This window comes from Amphiura filiformis, chromosome 6, assembly GCF_039555335.1.
Source record: "Amphiura filiformis chromosome 6, Afil_fr2py, whole genome shotgun sequence".
Lineage (NCBI taxonomy): Eukaryota > Metazoa > Echinodermata > Ophiuroidea > Amphilepidida > Amphiuridae > Amphiura > Amphiura filiformis.
Window position 1 is genome coordinate 7,856,723 of NC_092633.1, and position 22,531 is coordinate 7,879,253.

General features: G+C 34.3%; 1 protein-coding gene across 1 annotated transcript in view; it reads right to left on the reverse strand.

Annotated features, from left to right (window-relative positions):
* Window positions 1-22,156, reverse strand: part of LOC140154917 (extracellular matrix protein 3-like) — a 51,539-nt gene extending 29,383 nt beyond the window's left edge. Inside the window, exons 1-3 of the mRNA XM_072177580.1 lie at window positions 21,765-22,156; window positions 10,267-10,380; window positions 4,448-4,729 (exon numbers count right to left, since the gene is read on the reverse strand). Of these exons, the coding sequence (XP_072033681.1) occupies window positions 4,448-4,729; window positions 10,267-10,380; window positions 21,765-21,834 (466 nt within the window). The 5' untranslated portion in view covers window positions 21,835-22,156. The remainder of the gene's footprint in view (window positions 1-4,447; window positions 4,730-10,266; window positions 10,381-21,764) is intronic.
* Window positions 22,157-22,531: the final 375 nt, after the last annotated feature.

The following is a 22,531-nucleotide window of genomic DNA, read 5'->3' on the forward strand; positions in this document are numbered from 1 at the left end:
GTATAAAATGACGCTAAAATGTGCATGTAAAACATTAAAGTACACGTTTTAAAACATTTGAACAAACGTTGTACAAATGTTATAGCAAAATGTTTTGAACAAATTAATTCCACATCATTTTCTTTATATTCCTTTAAAGTTGACGCAAGTTATGTATAAAATCTAGTGGCAGGACATATAGAAAATGTTTTCAGAACATTTTAGTCACCGTCATTTAAATGTTTAAAACATTTACGTATAAAGCGTTACATAAAAACGTGTCAATATATTGCAGATTGACATTTAAACAGTGTTACTATTAAAATGTTATAGACAAACATTACACAACTGGTTGAGATATGTTCTTAAGATAGTTATCAACATTAAGAATAAGAAACATTTTGTATCAATAATTTCTAAATATTACTGCAAAATGTTGTCAATAAGTTATTTTAAAATCATTGTCTTTAATGTTCATTTTCAAACTGACACATGTCTTTTTAAAACCGTGTGGCGTAACATCAACACAATATTTCAAGAACATTATACTGGTATGTTTAAATGTTGATGAAACGTAGGTGTTAAATATTTCAGCAATATTTTACATAGACCATTTGAAACGTTACCTATGAAATGTTACAGAAGTAGATTGGAGAAGGTTTGGAAATAATGTGCACAAAATGGAGATAAAAGGTACTTGTAAAATATTGGGCGAAACGTTATCAAACATTTTATTTGAATGTTTTGAAAATGTTTAAAAACTTTTTATCTAAATATTGTAGAGAAAGCCATTTTAATAGATGTTTTGCTGCAATTTATAAAATGTTGTTGAAACGTTTTGTAGCAAAAACACAAACTAAACGTTTTCATATCATGTTTTTAAAATATTCGTAAATATGAGTTTCTAACATTTAAAAACAACGTTTTAGTATATTTGGATTGACCTTTTACATATGTTACATCCAAAATGTTAAGATGAAATGTTGTAAAATATTTTAACCAATGTTTTAAAAATGTGAACAAAACGTACATATAGAATATTGCAAGATTTGTTATCATACCTTTCTGTATTGATGTTTTTAAAATGTTACTTATAAAGTTGTAAAGGAAACGTTTTTTAATCAATTTTTTAAATGTTTGTAAATTAATACCAAAATGTTTTTCTAAAATATTGCATCCAAATATTTGCAAACATTTTTTTACCATATTTTGTAAGCACTTAACAAACGTTTTGTTGGAAATATTTCCCAATAGCCTTTGTGCGACCTTTTGAAAATGTTTGCAAATGTTAGGAAAACGTTATGTGTTTGCTGGGTAGAGGGTTAAATGCACAAAGTAGCAAAAAGTGACCATATCTCATTAACCAATGATCCTACAGAAATGCGACCACTGACTTTTTTGTTCCTTATGACCAGAGGAAAAGTTTGACATATCGCACGACTCTGGTATATTTGGTTAAAAGATAGAGGTTAAATGCACAAAGTAGAAAAAGTGACTATATCTCATAAACCATTGATCCTACAGATATGCGACCACTGACTTTTTTGTTCCTTATGACCAGAGGAAAAGTTTGACATATCGCACGACTCTGTAGTTTATTTGGTTAACAAGATAGAGGGTTAAATGCACAAAGTAGATAAAAGTGACTATATTTCATCAACCAATGATCCTACAGATATGCGACCACTGACTTTTTTGTTCCTTATGACCAGAGGCAAAGTTTGACATATCGCACGACTCTGTGGTATATTTGGCTAAAAAGATAGAGGGTTAACTGCATGAGTGTGATGTTCTTATTACATGAGCTTGGCGATTGAGGGCCGCATATACAAAAGTTAATGGGGGTGTTCCGCTTTGCCCCGGTCTCCCCTAAATATTCGTCTCAGGCTGAAGTATTTAGGTGCCGTTCACCAAAAAAATCGACATTTTTGTAAGACGGGGGGGGCAGGCCCTCTAAATATCCCTAAAATCCTTCACAGATACCTTATTTCAGATTAACTTCTTTAAAATAATAAAAACTTTACACATGCAAAGCTTTATATTCTTTTCAAAGTCCAGAATCAAGTCAAACATTTTTTATAATCACTCTTCAAGGCAAACATTTTACAACAACCCCGTATAAAGAATTTATGACCGTCCCTGCCATTTTTTTTCTAATGCATAATTCATTAGCCCGACATGCAGACACATTCAGCATTTTGTACCGTAAGAACTTCGTGGCAACATGGGAAAACGTAGCCCAAACCTGAGCGCTATTAATATTAGAGTACTTGACAGAATGATTTGTCATGGCAATCCGGCTATTATTCCGCCCAATAGTCGTGTTTTAGGTTCCAATTCCAATACATACTGCTTTCGGCAGAAAAACATGAATGAACTCGCTATATACCACTCAACGAGGATTATGTCGGGACCCAGCGTTTGGTTGACCGGGATGTTGGTGAACAGTGATACCACGTCACGTGACACAAAAATTTCATCTTCATCTAAAATCACTTTATTCTTGAGCCAAATGTTAGCATATGTTGACGAGGGCACATTCTTTCTTTGATCCTCTGCTCAAGACCACCGCTGGAGACAGGAATACCACTTCCGGGAAAATCAAAACATCCGGTCAAACAGATGGATCAATAACATCATCAATGCTTTGAGAAAGCCAGAAGGTTTCTGGCGAAACTGTCAGCAGGAAAACGTAACTTTTGCACACGGTTGTTTGATGTATATAGAATTGGCTTCATTATTAACTAAATGCAAACTATAGATGGCGCTATTTATCCTAAATCATATTTCTTGATTTGCAAGGGGTAGGTGATTAATACTGCCATTAAACAGCTGGAATAGGATAAACAAGCAACAAGGACATTTTATAAACATATTTTATCAAACAATAAAACGAATTATTTGTATTAAATTTCCAGTAATTAAATAGCGCCACCAATTTATATTTTATATCCGAAAAAGCTTTAAAAAATGCTATAAAAGTGAATAATTTTGTAAAAGAGGGGAAATTAAAGTTGAGAATGACTCAAAAGCATCTGTATAGTACATTAGCATGATATCACATTTAGCTGTTTAAGCCTATAATTTGGTTGTACATGATGTTTCGTTTGAAAAACTAATAAATGATCCCAACAAACAACCGTGTTCACTTGGTCTTGACAAATTAACCCTAAATAGCTGATTAATTAACAGACCTCTTCAATCATATTATGCTTCTGAATTCCTTTTGGTAGACAAACAATTTGCGACAACTTTCATGAATATCGGAGCAACTTTAATTTTGACCCTAAACAAACTGGAAATTGACCCTTGACCTGTTGCGACATATGACCTTTGAACCAAAGGTTTTATTGAGAAAGAAAAATACATATTTGTGATCCTTGGGCCTAGACGAATAATATGATATACCAGAGAAGATGTAATGATGTCTTCTCTGGACATACTTTGACATGTTTGAAGTGATATATGAACACTTTTGAAATATTGCTGAGCAGTGGCGTAGATTTCTTTTTGACATTGGGGGGATGGGGTTGGAAAATTTATTTGTATAGTGAATCCAGCACCTTTTGGCGACACAATAAGGTTGTGGTTCAATTGCGCGCGAACCGTGCGAAAAATTGGCTATTGTCGAATAGGGTGCAACTCTACTAGTCTTATTACAAGACTGCCCTACCCCAACCCTAAACCCTAACCTAAACTCCGTAAACGAGGACTGGACTCAAGTATAGCAAATTGCACCCTATTCGGTAATTGTACCGTGGAAGGTGGAAGAAATGCGCGCGAAGAGCGCAAAAATTTGCACTTTTATTTACCCCCCCCTCCCGGATCTACGCCAATGTTTCTGAGAATGATGGCAAACTCTCCTCTCCAGGTTTTTTTTACCATGTTTCGTCTGTGCCTGTCACAGCTTTTTGATTGTTTTCATGCGATGGTGTGCTCGATATGCTGTTTTGAAGTTGAAGTGCAATTCTATATTTTAAACTCTGTGTATATTTACAATTATAATTGCTTATATGCTTATTGATATTATGAATTATGATGTACTAAACTCATTCTCTTCGTCGCTTCATACATTTGGCAAATGGGGAGCGGCGGGGATTATGTTTTTCATTTTGTTTATATTGTACTTGTATAAAATTTTGCTTATTATTGAAAAAAATATGTTGGTTAGTCCCTAAAAGTTTCTTTGTTTGTAGTTTAAGATATTTTATTATGTTTTCTGGTTGTGTAAAGCGCCTAGAGGCATTTGCATTAGTCGCTATATTAAATCGGTCTTTATTATTATTATTATTATTATTATTATTATTATTATTATTATTATTATTATTATTAGTGTTATTATTATTATTATTATTATTATTATCATTATTATTATTATTATTATTATTATTATTATTATTATTATTATTATTATTGTTATTATTATTGTTATTATTATTATTATTATTACAGACATGGGAGTACTTACAGTCATTGTCTAGAACGGTAATCACTTGTTTGTTTTCTCCATTTCTCACACTTCCGGATGATCCATCAATGAGCTCTAACCTGACCCAAAATGTTTCATCTTCGGGTTCATATTCGCTATCATTCCAAATGCATATATTTGCTGTTTCACTAGTAGAACTTCCAGTAAAATCCACACGGACATCATCCGTAGCATAATCTTCTGCAGTTGCTGGGTTTGTGTGCACACTCAAATACTCATTGTAATCGCTGTCACCAGGCTGGCTTGGACTTACACGTAGCCCTGCATAAAAATGTTGAATTGGACGTTATTATTCATCTAAAAAATGTTGAATTGGACGTTATTATTCATCTAAAAAATACAACAAAATACAAAAATACAACAATACCTTATTTCAACATCCTATTTCCCTTAACACAGACGACTAATTGTCAGCCAGTGACTGTAGACCATTGATTTTATGGTAATGCTGTTTCGTAACCAAGTGTGTGATATATATAATTTATACATGTGTTGTTTGAAATACAAAGGAACAGTGTTTATGTGATCACAGAGAAATGTCATGAAAATAATTCATGGGGTTACCAACTCTCATTACATACTGACTGCCCCTTGTACCTGTAAATTCATTACCCTGCGACAAAGTAAAATACTTATAATAATAATAATAACTAGACTTAGCTGTGGTCTAAGACCACGAACACAGCCGTGTTGTGACCCCTTAATGACCTTTGACCCCAAAATATGAAAACCCCATAAACATTGGCTAATGTCAATGTATGTGAGCACGTGGCATCACTTTGCCATGTTATTTGTGGCAGAATGGGCATTTTGAAGGTTTTTGTCTCAGACCGGAAGGGACCCCTTAATGACCTTTTACCCCAAATAAAAAATACCACGTATACACTGAGTAACATCAATTCATGTGTGAATGTACCGTCTCTGTGCTATGTTTTTCTTAGCTAATAAAATTTTTTGAAGATATTTCGATTTATACCGGAAGTGACCCCTTAATGACCTTTGACCCAAATATGTGTACACCCAGTAGACACTGGGTAACAACAATGCATGTGTGCAAGTGGCGTCGCTGTCCTGCGTAATTTGTGGAAGATGCATTTTAAAGGTTTTACGTTTTATACCGGAAGTGACCCCTTAATAACCTTTGACCCAAAATAAAAAAAATACCACATATACACTGGGTAACCACAATTCTTGTGTGAACATACCGTTACTGTCCTATGTTTTTCTTAGCTAATAAATATTTTTGAAGATATTTCGTTTTATGCCGGAAGTGATCCCTTAATGAGCTTTGACCCCAAATCTGTGTACACCACATAGACACTGGGTAATAACAATGCATGTGTGCAAGTGGCGTCACTGTCCTACGTAATTTGTGGCAGAAGATGCATTTTAAAGGTATTTCGTTTTATACCGGAAGTGACCCCTTAATGACCTTTGACCCAAAATAAAAAAAATACCACATATACACTTGATAACCACAATTCTTGTGAGAAAATACCGTTACTGTCTTATGTTTTTCTTAGCTAATAAAAATTTTTGAAGATATTTCGTTTTATACCGGAAGTGACCCCTTAGTGACCTTTGACCCCAAATCTGTGTACACGGCTGTGTAAAGAAGAACTTGTAAGAAAAAAGACATAACGTCACGGCTGTGTAATAATCACAATCACAGTTTCTTATATTCAGAGGTAACAAGTTCTCCAAAGTGTGGATGCAACAACAGAAAAGGCTCGATCTCCAAATGTAGATGAAGCCCGTGGAACGACAAGTAATTGTTTATCAGAAGACATAAGTGTGCGACTCGGAGTATATGGAAGAAGAAGATTCATTAAATACTCTGGTGTAGTGCCATTCAAAGCTTTCCAAGTTCAAATGAGTATTTTAAAGTCAATTCTCTCACGAATAGGTAGCCAGTGAAAATCTTTTAATACAGGAGTTATGTGATCAAATTTTCGTGTCTTTGTAAGAATACGAGCAGCAGCATTTTGTGCAAGTTGAAGTTTGCGAAGTAAGCGATCAGTGATGCCAGTTAGAAGAGAATTTCCATTGTCAAGGCGTAATGTAATAAGTGCATGAATAATGGTTGCAGCCGTTTCATCTGTTAAGATTTTCTAATACTATTTACATTTCTAATGTGGAAGTATACAGACTGGCATATGGCCACGCGTTTTGAACTCGCCACCCAAAAATGGTGGTTTTGTTACGCTTTTCCTAATTGAGACTCGTTCAAATTGTTATATCTCTGCCAACAAAAGGTATTGAAGTGTGTTTGGTGTCATTTTGTAGCTAAATGAGTGCCCTAACAGACCGTCAAAGGAGAATTGTTTATCAGCTAAAATAGTGGAGTTAGAGTTGTTTGAGTTCAGAATGACCGAGGTGGTTGATGAGGCGGTGGCGGATGAGACGGTGGCGGTATGTGCAAAGTCTATGGGAAATAAAGATTTTGTGTGTGCGCGTTGAATCAACTGATCATATCTTTGCATCCATATGGGCTACATACATGGTTAAAAGCTCTTTTGAAAGATTATTAATTCTGCTAATTGTTTTTAATCATTTTGAACTCTTTATGATTGGTTTAGTCTCTAAAATGCAAACTTTTATGTACAAAACTACCCGTTTTCATATTAAACACTGTAGTAAGCAATGCGGCGGATGTCTTCAAAATCTAAAAGTTGCTGTAAATTTTTAATTACTTATCCTATCATAGTCAAAGTTTACATTTTCTGAGAGGAAATTTAATGAGGAATCTAAATATGGACTTACTTTTTTTTTGTATGGGTTAGGGGTAAAATGCTTCAGTTCAAAATATGTTGAATTGTAAAAAAATTTGAACATATTTTGGGACACCCTGTCTTCTGAGATTACCAAACAGCTGTGATTTTTTTTCTTCCAAAGTCAGTAGGCTCCCCCTAACCTCTAACCAAATCAATGTTGTTTACTTTCAGTTTATAACTGCAAGTTAGTAATAAGCAATGCATTAAGTGACCCATTTTTTATTTATTTTATTAAGGTCACCCTGTACAATGAGTTGAAATGTGTATATTTAAATTGCTTTTGCCTTCAGCTTTCACTTTTGCTGGTTTAGGGTTGATAGTTGTGGAGATATTCTAATTTGAAACTTGATTGGTGTAAAAATTCATAATATTTAGAAATTCTGTTTTTTCATCGTTTAGTTTGAGTTTATTCATTGACATCCATGACTTTATTTCTAATATACAAGCCTCTGCTTGTTTGCGAGCTGACATTTCATCATTTGGATCATATAAATCAAAGGGTATATACAGTTGTGTATCGTCAGCATAAGCATGAAGAAACAAACCGCGTTTCCGAGCAATGTTTGCGATAGGGGGGAATATATGGTGAGGAGTATTATAGGTCCAAGCACGTATCCTTGAGGAACTCCATAGTGAAGTGGCACATGCGTAGAAACAGTCCCGTTTATGTTGGCTGCCTGAGATCTGCTACAAAGATAAGACTGAAACCATCTCAAAGCTAGACATTCAACACCAACTGACTCAAGACGTTTGAACAGAATGTCATGATCAATGGTGTCAAAGGCAACCGAGGGGTCCAAAAGTATCAGAAAGACGCCACGTTTACCATCAAGTTCGCGCAAAATGTCGTTATGTCGTGAATGTGAACTTTCAGAAGAGCTGTTTCTGTACCATGGAATTTTCTGTAAGCAGACTGATGTTGTTCATATAAAGTATTTGAAGATAAATGTTCTGCAAGGCGATTTGCAATGATCTTTTCGACAAACGTAGATTTGAAACAGGTCGAAAAATTTTCAAATTATCAACTTTCAAGGAAGGTTTCTTGAGCAGAGGGGAAACAAGGTCTTTTTAAAATGATTTGGAAATGTCCCACTTTCCAGAGAGAGATTCACGATATTAGTGATAACTGGTGCCAAGATGTTAACCGCCCCTCGTAAAAAACAAGCATTGACGTGATAAAGGGGAAAGCAAGAATTGACATAATAAATGGGCATTCAATAAAACCAAGTTCTGCTTGCTATTAACAAGGACATACAGTAAGCAAAAGAATTTAGGTAGCAGTTGTGTTGACCCCTGTATATCCTAAATAAAGACAAATGTGTCAAAATTAAAACATGCAGCCGACGCCTGTACTATGTAGGTCTGCCTTATTTGTTGAAATTTGTTGAGAATTAAGGGATCTGGAATGAGCATTTTGAGCGTTTCGACAGTATTTTTTGTGGGACATGAGAGCACATCAGACATATCAAATCGCATTCTGGATACGAAGAATGTCCTTCTGATATCAAATAATTTTCATTTTTGAAATTCACGATATAATACAAATTTTATGACAAATTATTAAAATTTGATATTTTTCACATTTTTGATATATAACAGTCCTCGAAGTAAATTTTATAAATCTAATGACATATTCTTAAAGTGTATGTAGCTAGGAGGAAAAGCCGACAATCAATTGAAAATTTTGACCTTTCATATTGAAGATATGGATTTTTTTTCCCCAAAAGACCTTATTTTCTTTGGTGTTTTGGGAAAAAAATCCATATCTTCAATACGAAAGGTCAAAATTTTCAATTGATCGTCGGCTTTTCATCCCAGCTACATACACTTTAAGTATAAATCATCAGATTTATAAAGTTTACTTCGAGTACTGTTAAATATCAAAAATATCAAATTTTAATCATTTGCCATAAAATGTGTATTACATTGCGAATTTCAAAAAATCAAAATTATTTGATATCAGAAGGACATTCTTCGTATTCAGAATGCAATTCGATATGTCTGATGTGCTCTAATGTCCCACAATAAATACTGTCCAAACGTTCATACCCCAGCCCTTTATAAGGGGTACTACACCCTGTGGTAAATTTGTGACTATTTTTGCATTTTTCTCAAAAATAATAACACACTGGTAACAAAAGTTATGTATATTATTGGGGCAAGGAATCCAATTACTACATTGAAATTTCAGTGACTCAAGATAAGCGGTTCAGTATATATGATAGGAAATGAGGTACATCCTACCGGTACCTTATTTCTTATCATATAACAAACCGCTTGTCTTGAGTCACTGAAATTCCAGTGCCAGTGCCCCTATAATATACGTAACTTTTGTTACCACTGTGTAATTAATATTTGAGAAAAAGGCAAAAATAGACACAAATTTATCGAGGGGTGTAGTACCCCTTAAAGAAACGGTGATCCAAAACCTAATGAAGATACGAAATAAAAAGTTGCACTTTTGTGTTCTAATAAATGAAAGCACGATGCTAGTTTTTCGTGCTAATCAATGAAAGCACGGCGCTAGCTCTCTTGTTCGCGAACGCTTTGTGTACAAATCAATTCTCGCTATTCGCAATAAGGGCGCCGCCAGCGGTTTGCGATGTAATCGTGATGTATCATGGGGAAATCGTGATGTATCATGGGAAAAAGTCGACATCCAAGTCCGCGCAATACGAATATTACCATGCTATTACATAGGAACACGTGACAATATTTTTTAGTTTGTCAATATAACGGTATTACACGCAAATCGATAGAGAAAAAATTAATTGTGCACATTTCAAATCACATTATTAAGTATTATTGAGTATCGATTCGCGTGTAACACCTTTATTTTGACAGACTAAAAAAATTCTAGATATGTATACTTTTTCATACTTTAGACCATGGACTGTATAGACAGTTCATTTAGACCATCAATTCAGCTGAAATGAGGCCCCAAAGTGTCCATAGTTCCAGGGTTGATACCAAACCTACAAGATTATAATTTTGGGATAGATCTGTCATTGCTATTATACTTACGAACACTCCCCGTTCCCGACCCTGTTCTGGATACTGTAACCGAAACATGTATACATGCAGTCAAATTACTCTCACGGATTGCATTTGTAGCATCGAAATCAGGTAAAAAGTATACTGAAATATAAAAGACAAAACGTATAAATACATTAGGCAATTTATATATTGAAATTCAATCAAACGTTGAGCTAGACCCTATATTAGCAAATTTAAAAGTCAAGTAAAACAAGATATCGTTTGCCATGTCCTTCCCAGCAAACACAAAACATTTTCGACATCATTCGCAAAAGGTTGCCAGAAAACGTTTAAATGTCGTTTTCATAACATTCATTTTATGGTAACTTACTGCAAATATTCTAACATAATGTTATATAAGTGTTGACAAAATATTTGGCAACAAATGTTTGCAAAAATATTTTACAGTAACATTTTTAAAACATTTTACAAATATTTTTGTATATTTTTGTATGTGTTTTCATACAAAACGTTATAAATACGCTGTACCTGTCCCCGTTATTTCTGGTGTATCCCCAAGGGTCTGTCCTTGGGCCTCTACCTTTTCTTGTCTATATCAATGATCTTTGCTTCAGCCTTTCTTCCAATAGCTCTCTGGTCCTATATGCTGATGATACTACTCTCTATTAGCCTCATTCTCATTCTTCTGACCTGTCTGACTTCCAGGCTGATATCAACACCGTCCACGGCTGGTTCATTAACAACCATCTCTCTGCCAATGCTTCCAAGACAAGGGACATGCAACTTTACCTTGACAACCAAGTTATTCAGAGGGTGTCCTCAGCGAATTCTTGGTCTCTTTACATCGACCATATAATAAAAAAGCTCGTCGCCCAATTGGTTTTATCCATAGGGTATTCCCCAGTGCCCGCCCCGACCCATCTGCACCTGTCGCATCCTTTATCATGTTTATCTTGCGATTGTTCGCCCGATCCTGGAATATAGTAGTGTCACATGGTGTCCCTTAAACACTATACCCTGACCAGGAAAGTTGACTTTCCTGCCCTGACCAACCGCCTTGAAGCTTGTTAGCGTTTCGCCGCCAGGGTTTACTTGCAGTCCTGGAATCTCAGCCACGAGGAACTTCTCCTGAAGTCTGAACAGTTTACACGGTTTACGCAATATGTTCAAATTTGAAAGCAAAGCAAGTAGAACACATCAACGCACTGAAGGGTATATTGTTCTATTGGGTCCGATTTGAGCGCTGACATATTGGAAAATGCTGCCAATCAATATTCATGAGAGTGTACATCTCACTCAAATGGGCGCTTTCACATGACATTCTTTTGATCACTTATTGGCAGTAGCCTGCCTGGTATAAGCGTTAATACGCTGTCAGGTTAGTTACCGATTTAATGGTGGATCTCGTTTGTCCTGAACAAAAGGTACCTCTCGATGAATAGCTTGGCGGAAAATCAAATCGGCACAAAGTTACAATACGTTACATAATCTATTGCGCCTCCACGAATATGATAGCTCCGTGGAACACATAATAAGAAACAATGGATTAACTTGCCTCGGATATAAAATACTATAGTGCATTGTATAATTTTGTCGATTTCTCCCAGAAGACCTACCGTAAAACCTCGTCTACAAGCATATAGAGTGCTTCTGATGAAAGCTAAATTAATCCAGGCGCCATGGAGTTTGAGCAAAATAAATAAGGGATCCAAGCATATACAAACAAATATTTTTAAGACCAATCTATTGTATTGGCATATTTACGCTTGTTTCGATTTAATTTAGCTTTCATAAAAAACACTATAATATATGCTTGTAGACGAGGTTTTACGGTATAGGCCTATGCCTAAAATTAATATTCTAAGAAATTCTTTATTGGTTTCTGCTGGTAATCTTTCAGTAGCCTACAGTTTTGTATTTTTTTACATTGAAAAAAGGAAAAAAATAAATAATCTGAGACAAACAATTATTTATTGGTTTAATTTCAAATATGATATTTTCTGACGGTGTTACGTAGATAGTAACGGTCGCGGAACTTATGTTGCTGTCCTCAGCTCAGGAAAATTGTAGGATATAACGACCGTTTTGCAAAAGGCCAGCATTGAAAACCTGCAGTGGTATGGTATTCTAAAAGAATTCCAAAATTTATTATTTTTACGAATTGTTTTCTTGCATAAATGCACAATTTCTATTCACTTATAATACTACCAAGTACCATGCGGCAAAGCCATCTTTCCGGGTCACTAATTGCTATCTTTTAGACACCCAAATCCACAATTCATCGTGTTCGTTCAACAATGACTATAATAAAGAAACGATAACACCGCCAAAATTTTGTCAGCCTATCCTTCTTCCCCTATTGTTGTATTATACGGTCAATGTATATACTATAGCTATTTAGCCAATTATTAGTAGGTTAGTCTCGTGTCGGACTTGTTTATAAGAGTACAATACCACATCGTTGTCATAGATACTGCATGGTGTTGATTTCCTGAAGTACACACACTCCACGATACTTTTCTTAATAATATTTTCTCAGGGAAATACTGTAAAATATGCTAATTTTACAGTGTGGTATGTGACAATTCTGCCAACAATGTCTAAACGTAATTATGAGCTGGGGAGGATGGAATGTGTGGAAATAATGGGGTTGGTCATTTTCGGACTATTTACATTTACATTTGTCGACCCCTTGGATCTGGAGGCATTACATTCCGGGTAACGGATCCAGGTTTTTGAAAGAAAAAAAAAAAAGGGGGGGAGGGTAAAATGTTCCGACTCGCTATTTGCCCCTATTTGCCCGCCAAAATTCATAGTGCATGGCGATCGGCCCATGTTACCCTAATATAATCCGTTGCCGTTTATTAGTGATATGAAAGGAATTATAAACATCTACAAAAAGTAATTACCCCCACCCCCTTAAGGTGGTGGCATTATGGAAGTGCTGTAAGCATGTTTTTAACAGATTTAATTGAGTAGAGCAAAGCACACTTATCAATATGCCTTTTGTTTGAAGCAAATCAGATACGGTTTTCAAAATTATATCAATTTATATTTTCTTTGTACCTTATTGTTTTTATCAATAAACAATAAAGTTAATGACTGGAGTAGCTCATTGACATATAATTTTTGCCAATTCCTTGCATAAATGTTCAGGGTACTTTTATTTCGTATACTTTTGCCTTAAAATGTGGTCAAAGTGTTCCTAATATGGATTATATAGTGAAGCCGCCCCATAATTTGCATATTTGCATAATTAATTTGCATTTATGCAAATTAGCTCATTATTTATGCAAATATGCAAATTAGAGGGCGGCTTCACTATAATACATTAGAACATAATTTTTATTAGAAACACTTTGACCAAGTTTCAGGGAAAAAGTATGCAAAACAAAAGTCCCCTGAACATTTATGCATTGATTTTTAGCAAAATATTGTTTAAAAATTACATATTAATGAGCCTTTTAAGTCCTTTTAGCTCATTAACTATATATATTGATTAATGACAAAAACAATAGGATACAAAGAAAATATAAATTGATGTATTATGGAAACCGTATGTCTGATTTGCTTCAAACAAAAGGCATATTGATCAGTGTACTTTACACTGTAAAGTACTAATTAGTCAAAAAAGTGGTCTAATTGGACTAATTTAGAATTAGTCATGCAAGATATTTTTTCTTTAATTCAAGAAATGCTGCTGAAATTGTGTGTTTGTAATTCCAAAAGAATATTAATAACATTTCACATCAATTTGCATCATTTAACAATATTTTCATGACTTAAAATATTCAATTTGTACAAAATATCAACTTGCATGAGTGACTAATCATAGACTTAAGACTTCGTAATTTAATTAGCCATTAACGTGAATTACTAATTTTTTATTGCGGATTATTGTGTGGAGGGAGGCAATGAAAACCTCAGTTTGTGCGTAATTTAAGTTGAGCATTTACAGCATCACTTTCTCGACAAACTGCAAAACAAAATTATTTTTCACTCAACATGCTATAGCCCAGAGGAACGATTTAAAATTACACTTTTATGATAGACATTTTCCTGATATTATTGTATTGTGACGTTGCATAACTTTTTACTGTATACAATTGTTGCAAAGAACTTGAGGAAATACATTGCAGTTTTGATTTTTTTTTCATGAAATATAGGCCTACTAACATTGTGTTTATGTATAAACTGCATTCACTTTCATCAGAAAATACGTCAATTGAATTTTTCTCAACTGAACTTTGGAGAAGTCACATATAATTACTTGTAATAAAGGTAGGTGATGAGATTTTTTCGTATTGTGTTTTGTACTGAGCCTGTACCAAAATAATCCAGTTCCCAATTTTGAGGTAAATTGCACAAGCCGTTTGGATTTTAGAAGTAGGCTAAAATATGTTTCGCAGCAGTCATAGAACGCCCCCCCCCCCCCTATGTTGTATACCACAATTGGGGATGAGGCTGTCACTTTTTCATTCATAACATCTAACATCTCAATTTTAGGCCTAAAATTTCACTGGGATTATAAGAAAAACATGAGCTTTCTTTTGATGTCAAAATCTGTATTTGATAGGAAAAAATGGGGGGGGGATGATGCAGTGGATCACCCATCTTTATCTCGATCCTTCATGTAATTATTTCGTGTAAGCTAATCCTAACCCTAACCCTAATCATAACCCTAACCCTAATCATAACCCTAACCCTAACCCTAACCCTAATCATAACCCTAATCATAACCTAACCCTAATCCTAACACTAACCTTAACCCTAACCCAGTTCCCAAGTTTTGAGGTAAATTGCACAAGCCGTTTGGATGTTAGAAGTAAAATATGTTTCGCAGCAGTCATAGAACGCCCCCCCCCCTATGTGGTATACCACAATTGGGGATGAGGCTGTCACTTTTTCATTCATAACATCTAACATCTAAATTTTAGGCCTAAAATTTCACTGGGATTATAAGAAAAACATGAGCTTTCTTTTGATGTCAAAATCTGTTATTTTGATAGGAAAAAATGGGGGGGGGGGGTGATGCAGTGGATCACCCATCTTTAACTAATGTAGGCCTTCCTTTTTCTGTAAATAAATACTAAACAATACCAATAACATATACCGTAAATAAAAAACGATGTATGCCTGGTCAATGATATTAAATTAAGCAATTGTCCTTGATTCTATTTTATTAACTAATTTCCCACTTATTGATGTGTAACTGTACGTGCTCCAATTAAAACAACTGGAAATTGAGTTCAATGGGTACAAAAAGCGTCGATTCCTGTCACAACTATTGATCTGCCACCACACAACGTGCTTCAAATCAAATAAAACGTGATGTTTAACAAGCTCAGGTATTTTAGTCTCAGTTTGTGTTAAGATTTTTGTTGTGATTTATTTTAATCTTAATGAAAATGAGAATTCGACCATGCACTATGACACAAAAATGACTAAAACTAAGGTCTTTTTTTTTTTTGGGGAGGGGTGTATATCTTTAATACCAAATGTCAAAACTTTCAAATGACGCGACCTTTCCCAGCTGCATACTCACTTTTAAAGTGAGTATCATTAGATTTATAAAGACGATTAAAATGTCAAAAATATCACTTTTTAATCATTTGCCATAAAATGTGTCTGATGTGTTCTCATGTCCCACAAAAAATACTGTGCAAATGTTGCTATCCGATCCCTATAAAGGCAAATAACATATCAAAACCAAAACACAAGCTCTTATCAAGCCATGAGATCTCCTTTATAGAACCCATGAATGACATTCCTCTTGTGTGTCAGCTTTACTTGTCTCAATATTTAAGTAAAAACATCGCTAGGTCATGCCCCCTTAAAGCAGGGGATGGGACATGTTTCCAACTCCATGATGCATATTATTGTTGCATATTATTGTTGTAGGCCTATTTTATTTTACAGTGCCGGGCTGGTATTTTCACAAGAAAGCATTTTTACTATTTGTAAGGGACCGTGGTCAATATTTATACCAGGGGTAGGGGTTTCGAGGAAGGAATATGAAATTTCGTGAGGGTTTTGAGGGGGAGGGGTCCGATTTTTTCTTTATTTGAACCCCGAGTGGGAATGGTTTTATATTGGAGAACATTAGGAAAACAAGGAGGGTCCGAAATTTTGAGTGGACGCGAGTTACGCGAAATTTCGTGTCGATGTATTTTTACTGCAGCTGCATGCTCGTTTTTTATTTACACTTTAGCACTATCAATAATATTATAATGATCATGCATGAAATAAAGGTCGGTATACATAGAATTTAATAGGCTAATAATAGCCTGTTTATTAAAATTCGCGGATTTTGTAAGGAAATAATCAGTTGCGTAGATGTTCTTTTTGACATGGGGTGGAACTTTTTGAAGTATAGTGAATCCAGTACCTTTTGGCGACACAATAAGTTTATAGTGCAAATGCGCGTGAATTCATGAATTGTTTCTGCCAAATTGAAGTTGAAATGGTGTTGAAGTGGAACTGATTCGCACGAAGAGCGTAAACTTTACGGTTATTAAAATTTAATTACTATTTCACTGAAAATAGACATGTTAGTACCGTTATACTCTTAGAAAAGAGGTTAGCTGTCCTGTATGTAGAACCCTCAAGAGAAAGGGGTTCTTGAAAATTTAATTTAAAGAACCAAAAATGGTTCTTTCTGGCCTTTCCAGAACCATTTTCATGTCTAAAATGATTCTTTCTCTTCTTTGTAGAACCATTTAAGGTTCCACATACAGGACAACTCAAGAACCATTTTAGGTTCTACTTAGAACCGTTTTTTCTAAGGGTATAGACTGTTTTTGTTAATTTTTTTTGTGTGTGTAAAGTGATGCATCTTCCTATTTTTTTAAGTAAATCATGAAATAGCCGATTGTCCTGACAGATTATGTACCAGATTTCCGAAAACTGGTGGCAAATTTACAACATTTTGAATACAATGTGGTAAAAATTTGGCTATTTGTCTTAAATAAAATTGGGATATTTTGAAAAAATGATCCATTCATCCTGAGCCATTCTATACATAAACATATAAACATATAAATTATATGTAATTACCCCTTTTAATGAATGACCATTATTCCAAAAAGGTTGATCGTATGCAAAATGTGGGATATGCATTTGAAGCAGAATTTATTTCTGCGCATTATGACACCTCATTTGTTGCAATGGTCCCAATATTGTTGTCGCAGCGTACATTTAAGTGAAGGTAACCCAAGATTTGAAAGTTGCAGTAAAATCCTATTGCCTTGTATTCAGTATCCATTGAAGACAATATGTTCAGCTCTCATTAGAATATCCTTTTTGTTTCATGCTTTTTTGGGGGATCAAAACATGTGATAATCAATAACCATTGTCATTATTCACATCAAACTTGTCATGTTTTAATATGAGGTTAGGTAAATAATGACTACTGATGTGAATAATGATTTTTTTTAAATTGATTATCACATGTTTTGACCTCCCCCAAATTCACGAAACAAGACGACTAATCCAATGAGAGCTCAGCTGAAAATATTTCCTTCCATGAACATGATGAACACTGCATACAATTATTAGCCAGGCGATGTCGGTGTGCACCGCCAGGTTTCTTGACAGCTTTTGTGGTGATTTCTGCCCATCGCAACAGATTGATCAAAAATTGAAACAATCTTTGTAAAATTTACCGCAATTTCCTGTGATTTATCCAAATTTAGCACGATTTGTACCGTAGTGATCAGTCACAATTTAGCAAGATTTTCAGTGATCGGTTACAAATAGTATAATTTTAGGCAATTTATAGCAATTTTTCACAATGTTTCCACAACTTTTTCAATCTGGCCGATTTTGTGTGATCTCACATTTCTCCCCATGTGACATGGGGCCTACAATTACCACATAGAAAATCCTACCACTGCAGACCTTTTCGCTGACAAACAAAAACATACCAAATGCCGCACCTTAAATAGCTAGCTTTGTTGTCAGTCCTACGCTTTACTTACATGTACGTGTACATGGCTGATAAATTTGTGTGTAAGAGAATGGTGTTGTGGTGAAGTGGTTCCTAGTCCTAAGGTTCGATAGTCCGAAAAATAAAAGGTCGTTACCATTAAGTCCATTAGTACCTTAACCCTAACCCTAAAACATATCCCTGATCCTAACCTTAAGCCTGTTAAACCCTCTTATTAAACCCTATCTGAATAGCGACGTACACGTTCTTATTTTACGGACAGGCGAACCTTTTGCTAGCGAACTTTAAGACCAGCGAACAGTGGTTGCCTGTGAAATAACACGATCATCTTTTAGGGGTGAAAATGAACGACGATCAAAATCTACCTTTATTTTTGTCGTCCATGTGTTCCGATTGTATATTTTCCTGCAAAAACAGCAGAGCAACACTTAATAAACACTTTAACACTTCATAAACACTTGTTTGTACAGTGAAAAACATAAACATCTTATATTTCTAAACACCAAAACACGTTTAGAAATATAAGATGTTTATATTTTTAACACAAATAAGTGTTTAAATGATAGTTTAAACACTATTTATTAAGTGTTGCTCTGCTGTTTTTGCAGTGAGCAATAATAATATACGATTCGGTCAGATTTTGATTTTGGTATTCTTTGCCAAAATCTGTTGATAATTATTAGTAACAACTGTCAGGAAGCTAGCAAGCTATTAAAGTGTTCAGTAATTCGATAAACCTATTTTTCAAACATAAACTTAGTTTTTCAAACTGAAAATTTAGTTTATCTCAGATAAACTTATAGTTTTTCTTATACTTTACTTACTGTTAACTAAATTGCTGAACATTGGCGTCTACCTACACTCATAGAAATGACTTTTTCGCCTTGTTGGCGCAATTCAAAAGGAGTAAGTTTGGACAACTCAAAAATAGTGTAAAAGTTGCCAAAACAAAATTCATTTTAGTTATCCGAACTTAAAAAATGCTGAAAAAGCCCAAAAGTTCCGTCAACTAATCAACTTTGTTGGCATTACTTAAAAAGTTGATGTAAGTCGTTGCGTCAATTTTTTAAGTAATGCCAACTTCTGAATTCAAGTTCAGGGAACTTAGAAAAATAAACAAGGTTCAAAGAACCAATTAGTTATTGTAACTCAACATGTAAGTTGATGTAACTCGTTCATATTAAGTTACTGGTACTTATTGTTTTGAGTTATTCCAATTTGGTACTTTGTTACTTACTAGTAATTCACGTAATTGGATCATTTTCTGCACAATTAGCAGTATTCAAATATTTATTTTTGTAATCAGTGCAAAATTTTGTATACTATAGCACACCTCTAGAAAATTATGCTAACCTAGTTTCATTTTCTGAGTTGTAACAACTCAATAAAGTAAGTGCAAATGAGTGCGACCAACATAATATGATATCGAGTCAGTGTTACTCAAAATTGTACGCGTTGGCATTACTCGGAAAGTTGACGCAACGACTTGTAATGCCAACGAACAATTTCTATGAGTGTAGTACCTGTCCATAGCAAGCCAAGTGTTCGGTAATTTGACCAACTTGCTTTTTCAAACTTTCAAACTAAAAAACTATAGTTTATATCAGATATATGTTTAGTTTTTCAAACATAAACCGCGATCAGTAAGTTGTACACCAAATATTTTTATGTTTGAAAAAATAAGTTTAAGTTTAAAAAACTAAGTTTATCAAAAATTAGCGAACAATTTGCTGGCCATAATAAGGTACCATAATTTGATGATCTACAAGTTGCCATAATTAATGGACTAACTATTCCAAGAAAAATGTATTCGATTATAAAACGCTGAACTGCATGGGATTAACAAAAGTCAACACGTAGTTCTTGGTTACCTGGTTTAGGCCATGATAAATCCTTACTGAATTTTGACTAAAATTTCATATCAATTACATTTCATTTAAAAATATTGTTGAAGTGTGTTTTCATACAAAACATTTGAACGTTTTCATGACCTTTATACCTCGTATAACCCGACATTTAATGTTATAAAAACTTTTTAACCAAAAACCAATACCCCAAATATCATCCCAGCAAACACAAAACGTTTTTTAAACGTTTTTATACAGGTTATATTTTCGGTTTTTGTTTTTTGGTTTTTGGTAAAAACGTTTTAATAACATTACATGTCAGGTTATATAAAGGTCATGAAAACGTTTTAAAATGTTTTGTATGAAAACACACTCCAAAAATATTTGTAAAATGTTTTAAAAATGTTATTGTAAAATATTTTTTGCAAACATTTTTGTCAAATATTTTGTCAACACTTAAATAACATTATGTTAGAATATTTGTAGTAAGTTATCATAAAATGTTTTTGAATGTTATGAAAACGTTTTACCCTTTATATACCCTTTATATAACCCGACATTTAAACGTTTTTGGCAACCTTTTCTAACCTTTTGCGAATGATGTCAAAACGTTTTGTGTTTGCAAAAATCATTTTCTTTCAATTGAATGTCTTAAATTCATTACCACTCAAACAAGTGTGGATTTCCAAACTTGATTGGTGAGATATTTGGACATGTCTACATGTAGTCTAATATTTACTATATCAAATCGAGTCTACGTGCATCCGACCCTATTTTCTTCATGTATTAATTCAAAAGCTTAGGCCTATACTCTCTTAAGGTGGTACTTTACACCCCTTGATAAATGTGTGACTATTTTTGCATTTTTCTCAAAAACTAATCACACACTGGTAACAAAGGTTATGTATATTATAGGGCAAGAAATGCAGTTACTACACTGGAATTTCAGTGACTCAAGACAAGTGGTACGTTATTTATGATAAGAAAAGAGGTACCGCTATAGAAATCTGTACCTCATTTATTAACATATAGGCCTATAATGAACCACTTGCCTTGAATCACTGAAATTTCAGTGAAGTAATTGGATTCCTTGCCCCCTACATACCTTTTGTTACCAGTGTATAGTTATGCAAAATGCAAAATTAGTCACAGAATTTATCAGGGGGTGCATGTAGTACGACCTTAAATCACAGATTCCTAAATTAAGCGCATATACATGCTGTTTAATTGAAATATTTCAATATCTTAATGGTAGATATAGGAATCAATATTTAAAAGATTGAAAAATAAATCGAAATGCATTTTTGGATTGCCCCTTATTTTCTTTTTTGTAGACTGATTTCACCATGAAGTAGGCCTATTACTCCTATTTGGCCAAAGAGCATGCGTTGAGTATCATATGATTGAAACGCTTTTAGAGTGAATATTTTAATCTTCTTTTTTCAATTGGAAAGAATAAGAATAATATTTGTCTCTCAAAAAATTGTCCCTGACTATATGATCGCTACTAAAGATTGAGAATCACTTCTTTTGGCTGATTAAAAATATCGAAAATAAAATCATTCGACTGAATTCAGTCGAAAACTATACAATCGGCAAAACTTGGGTTGAAATCAATCATTTTGCATTTTGATTGTATATTATATTCAATCGGAAAATTTAAGAGAGTACATGTTTCGTAATACTATTATTTGCTTGCTTCTCTTCTTTTTGAATTCATATAAACTTACCCTGCCCCACGACCACGACGGGTATTATAACCACGAGGAACAGCCTCAACAATTGCTGGGACAATGCCATACCACACGTCTACGGTAGAAAGCAACGAAATCCAACTACTTAACGTACGAGTGCTGAATAAGTGCTCAGCACACAAGCACACACAGAGACAAAGTTTAGATCTGTTGATGTAATCCAAGCATTATAATAATTCCATTACATGTGATCATTTCGTCCGCTCAATGTGGGTTACAATAATTTTGATGTTCATAATTCCGGCTATATCTTTGTTAGAAATAAAATCTGATATATTCCATATATGAAGCACTAAAAAACTATCTTTTGTGTCCCGTTGGTCTTGCACTACCTGCGTGACTACTATATACCAAGTTCAATACGAAAGCTAAAAATGACTAGACCTATCTGTTCTGACGTCAATTCGAGATTTCACTTATAAAAATTCTTTTCAAAGGTTCAAGAGATACGCATGAATAGGCAACTATATATATATAGCGAGCTTGTTAGTATTGCTGCACCCACTAAAATAAGCGGTGAACCAGCAAATCCACGATACTGTACTTATATAAAGTATAATTTTTACATGTCTCCCATAATTGGCAAAGATCATGAATTTAAATGCTAACACGCAACCGCACTAGTATTTAAAAAAAAATAGATTAGAACCCTCAGAACTTTTGTTTCGCTCTCCTTTCACTCCCAGGAGCTCGATCCCCCTGTGTTTCAGGGCCTGCGTGTTTCTCAAGTTAATTTTAGTTGG